The following is a 4394-nucleotide window of genomic DNA, read 5'->3' as shown; positions in this document are numbered from 1 at the left end:
ACAGGTGAGAGACAGACGGGTGAGACAGACAGGTGAGAGACAAACAGATGAGAGACAGACGGGTGAGAGACAGACAGGTGAGAGACAGACATGTGAGAGACAGACAGGTAAAGTCTTACCCAGCTCTGTATTGTTTCAGAGACTTCCTGCTCGTGTTGGTGAGCTCCTTGTCGAACACCGACTTCCTGCCGCCTCCGGCTGCCTTCTTACTGACTGCTGCACACCAACAGTTGATTTAAGCCACATACCCGTAAAGCCCTAGCTGTAGTACTCTGCGTGTATTTTGATGTGCTGTAGTACATTTAGTGTTTACTCTGTCAGACCTTTTAATGGAGTCTCGTCTTCAGGCATGGCTCGAGCTCGTTTCGGTCGTCTCTCCCGTTTAGCGGCGCGCTCTGCAAACATTTGAGCCTTCAGGATCTCAAACTGAGCACGGTCCTCAGACTATGACATCACACAGAAAACAGGAAGTGAGCTGGAGTCGGCTTTGTCTGTGAGAATGAAGCCAATCAGACCGATCGATCGCTGATGGATTTTACCGTCAGCTCCTTCTTCTTCCTGCCGTCTCTCAAGAACTTCTCCCTCTTCTTTTTCCCTCTGAGAGCCAGATCGAACTCCTGCAGCGCCTTCGACACTGAGTACACACAGGACAAGTACTACTGAGTACTACACACAGTACACTACTGAGAACCATAGATATGACCATGGATAGGCACAGAGATCACTTGATTAATCTCCAGAAGGAAAATTAGATTCATTGACCCGACACCCGAGATACAGTTCCTGTACGTTCTTTTAAAACAGCTTTACTACTGACCTACAAACAGAACTTCAGACTATTTTGAAAGTAAGATCAAACTCCTTGCAGAGCCCTCGACAGTACAGAATCTTTACAAAAGTACTAGAGTACCTACATTAGGGATGTGTATTTGTACTCACTGCGGCTTTGCTTTCGTTCCTGCTGTGTTTGAAACCAAACTCTTTGTGTTTCACAAGAGGCAGAGCCATCCAGACGCTTCTGAGCCACACTCAACTGCGCGCGCACACGCACACACACACACACACACACACACACAGTTCATTTACGGTTTAAAGCGCATCATAACACAGAAACAGAAGTGGTAAAAGTTAATTTGGTGGAGAGGATCACCTTGGCCTCAGATGCAGCCAGCTCTCTTTCTTCTCGCTCCAGCTTCACGACAGCTTCAACCTCTTTCTCTAGTTTGGAGATATGATCTCTGAACTTCAGGATGACCTCTGGATTGGACACAATCACAGGTCAGTCACAGAACAGAGGTAGAGCAGGTGACTTCTGACACGAGTCGTGCGTACCTGGTGGTAAGACTCGAGCCTTCACGCAGCTCTTTGCTGACTTCACCACCTCCTTCAGCATCTTCCTCTCAGACTCTCCAACCAAAGACACCGAACGTCCTGAACGGCCGGCTCTCGCTGTTCGACCCACACGATGGACGTAGTGTTTGAGTGTCGAAGGCATGGTGAAGTTTATCACCTGAAGCACAGGAAGAGGTTCACATCAGTCCTAAGTGTTTTTTTAGGAAAAGTTTCTTATTACCAGCCAGTTGTTTCTGAAGATGTCTGAAAATGGAACCAAAGCCTTTATGACAAAAAAAAAAAAAAAGACTCCGTCCTGGTCCTGTCAATGGTATTAATCAGTTAATGGTACCACTTGGTTAACAGTATTTGCTTTGTCCATGGAACCACATGGTTGATCGTCTCGGTCAGTTATGGTTGGGGTGAATTATGACCTTCATTATAAAGATGGCGAGTTCATCAAAGCAAAAACATACCGGATTGGTCGAGGCCCGGGTTAACAACGACCGCCACCGGTGGTGTTGACAAACAGGGTGCTGGCGGAAATTTTGCTACTGTTGGTCAAAAACCATGAGGAGGTAAACGTGTCAGGAGACAGAAGGAGAAGAGGAAAGTGAAGTATGTAGGACTGAGGGTTGCAACTCTAAATGTGGGAACAATGACAGGTAAAGGCAGAGAGCTGGCTGACATGATGCTGAGAAGGAAGGTAGATGTTTTATGTGTCCAAGAGACCGAGTGGAAGAGCAGCAAGGCTCGCAGCATTGGAGCAGGGTTCAAACTGTTTTATCATGGTGTGGATAGAAAGAGAAATGGAGTAGGGGTGGTCTTGAAGGAGGAGTTGGAAAATAATGTAGTAGAGGTGAAATGAGTGTCAGGGTGATATGTCTGAAGGTAGAAGGTCTGATGCTAAATGTCGTCAGTAGTTATGCTCCACAAGTTGGGTGTGATGTGGAGGAGAAAGATACATTTTGGAAGGATCTGGACGAGTGTATTCCCAGAGAGGAGAGAAAGATAATAGCAAAGGCAAAGCAGAAGGCGTATGATGAGTTGTATGGGGGGCCGGACACTAGAGCTGGACAAAAATTCGATATCGATATATCTCGCTATATACTTTTATTCAATAACGATAATATGAATTTTAAGCACATTTTCGATAGGATTACAGCGTTTTCTGTTCGGGCTGAAGCGGCCACTTCAGTTTCAACCCGGACAGAAAAAGGTGCGACACAACTACGTAAGTGCGTGGTGACGTAACGCTACGCAGAGCTCAAGTCCAGAAGGCGTTAGTGGTAGCAGGCTAAGCTAGGCTAATCTCCAACGCGCGTCAAGTTTTTGCTTCAAAATGAGTTCCCATGACCGTCAGAATGTGACTGAACAAGCTTCCACAAGCGAAGAGAAGCAGATGACATCACTGATAAGAGAGGAAAGACTATTTCGCTGGTTTGGAAGTGGTTCGGCTTTCTAAGATCCGATAAACTGCAGGTTTCAGTCAGTGTGCTGCAAAATGTGACGAGTCGTTCTAACTCGCGGTTGGAACAACAACTTGTTCCACTTGACAGAAGATGATGAGTCACAAGATGAAGCACAATAAAGTTTGAGCCAACGTGTCCCTGAAACACCCCCAGCGCCGCAAGTTTTGTTTTTATCATTTATTCATTCAATTAAAATAAAACAAATTCATCAGAAAGAAAAAAAAAAAAACATTGAATGAAAAGGTTGAAGATGACATTTTTTTTGATAATTGTTTTGCTTTTCCCCAAACTTCATTACAGTAGATTAAATATGGAACAATTATTACATTTTACAATTTATACAAAGCTTTGTCATTCAAAAACTCTTTTACTTTATACAGTAATGCAACTGATGGTTATTTTTATTTTAAAGTATTTTACATGAGATTTCCACGTCAGCTTCTCATCAATGACGACACCCAAAAATTTTATTTAATTAACAACGAATTTCAATGCTGTCAATTTTAAAGTTGTTGTTTAAAGTCAAAACTATTAATATCAACAAAGTTGAGAATTTTATGTTTGACAGTGATTTCATTTTTTTTAAGGCTAAATACAAATAAAAGGTGAACATTAATTTATTTGTATAGCTTTGTAGTTTTTCTGAGGCTTTTATAATGTTTATATCGATATCGAATTATATCGTTATCGACCGAAATTAAGAAATATATTGTGATAAAAGTTTTGGCCATATCGTCCCGCCCTACCGGACACTAAAGAGGGTGAGAAGGACTTGTACCGATTGATGAGACGGAGGGACCAGGCTGGATCTTTCTCATTTGTGAGAAGGACCTGGGCTAAAGTAAAAGAATCTCAGTTTTCTCACCAAAAATGCTGTTTGAGAGACAGATGAGAGCAAAAGCAGCAAAAAGATTTGAGATGGTGTGGACCGGGCCCAGAAGGTCCAGGTTCTTCCACAGACCACTCACCGTTTTCACTCCGTTGATGTCCAGACCTCTGGCTGCCACATCCGTCGCCACCAAAATATCAATCTGCTCATCTTTAAAGCGCCTGCAGAATCCAGAGAACACAGAAACACAGGTGAGGAATGACCCTCGCACCTCCAGGGCTCACAATAGAACATTTCTCATGTACCTAAGGTTCTCCAGTCTCTGGCTCTGGCTGAGTTCCCCATGAAGTTCTCCAACCTTCAGGCCCATCAGTCCCAGCAGAATGTGCAGTCTGTGGGCCTGTTTCCTCGTCTGAGTGAAAACCATCACATGGTCCTGGAAGGTCCGGGTCAGCAGAGCTGAGAACACACAACAGTCAGTACCAGAGGAGCCCGTCCTGGTTTTGAACCACCTGGTCTGAAGGATCCGTTCCTACCTGACACCACGGCCTCCCGGTCTCCTTCTTTGTGCGCTCGGATCCGAACGAACTCCTGTCGAAGAAAAGGAGCCACGTCTGTGTTGCTGTTCACGAAGATTCTGACTGGCTCCTTCAAGGACACCGCCGCCAAATCCTTCACCTGCAGACAGAGGTCACATGACCCACTGACACACCTGCTGACAGGTCACATGACCCGCTGACAGGTCACATGACCCGCTGACA

At 44.8% G+C, this 4394-nt stretch overlaps 1 protein-coding gene across 1 annotated transcript in view; it reads right to left on the bottom strand.

Moving 5' to 3' along the window:
- The window catches only part of ddx27 (DEAD (Asp-Glu-Ala-Asp) box polypeptide 27), a 10057-nt gene that overhangs the window by 625 nt on the left and 5038 nt on the right, over positions 1–4394 (bottom strand). The window contains exons 11-19 of the mRNA XM_037679703.1: positions 4170–4311; positions 3939–4092; positions 3773–3854; positions 1333–1510; positions 1151–1257; positions 940–1033; positions 540–634; positions 324–444; positions 120–216 (exon numbers count right to left, since the gene is read on the bottom strand). Coding sequence (XP_037535631.1) covers positions 120–216; positions 324–444; positions 540–634; positions 940–1033; positions 1151–1257; positions 1333–1510; positions 3773–3854; positions 3939–4092; positions 4170–4311 — 1070 coding nt within the window. The remainder of the gene's footprint in view (positions 1–119; positions 217–323; positions 445–539; positions 635–939; positions 1034–1150; positions 1258–1332; positions 1511–3772; positions 3855–3938; positions 4093–4169; positions 4312–4394) is intronic.

This window comes from Nematolebias whitei, chromosome 7, assembly GCF_014905685.2.
Source record: "Nematolebias whitei isolate Nwh7 chromosome 7, NemWhi1, whole genome shotgun sequence".
NCBI lineage: Eukaryota > Metazoa > Chordata > Actinopteri > Cyprinodontiformes > Rivulidae > Nematolebias > Nematolebias whitei.
This window is presented reverse-complemented; position numbering and strand designations above follow the sequence as displayed.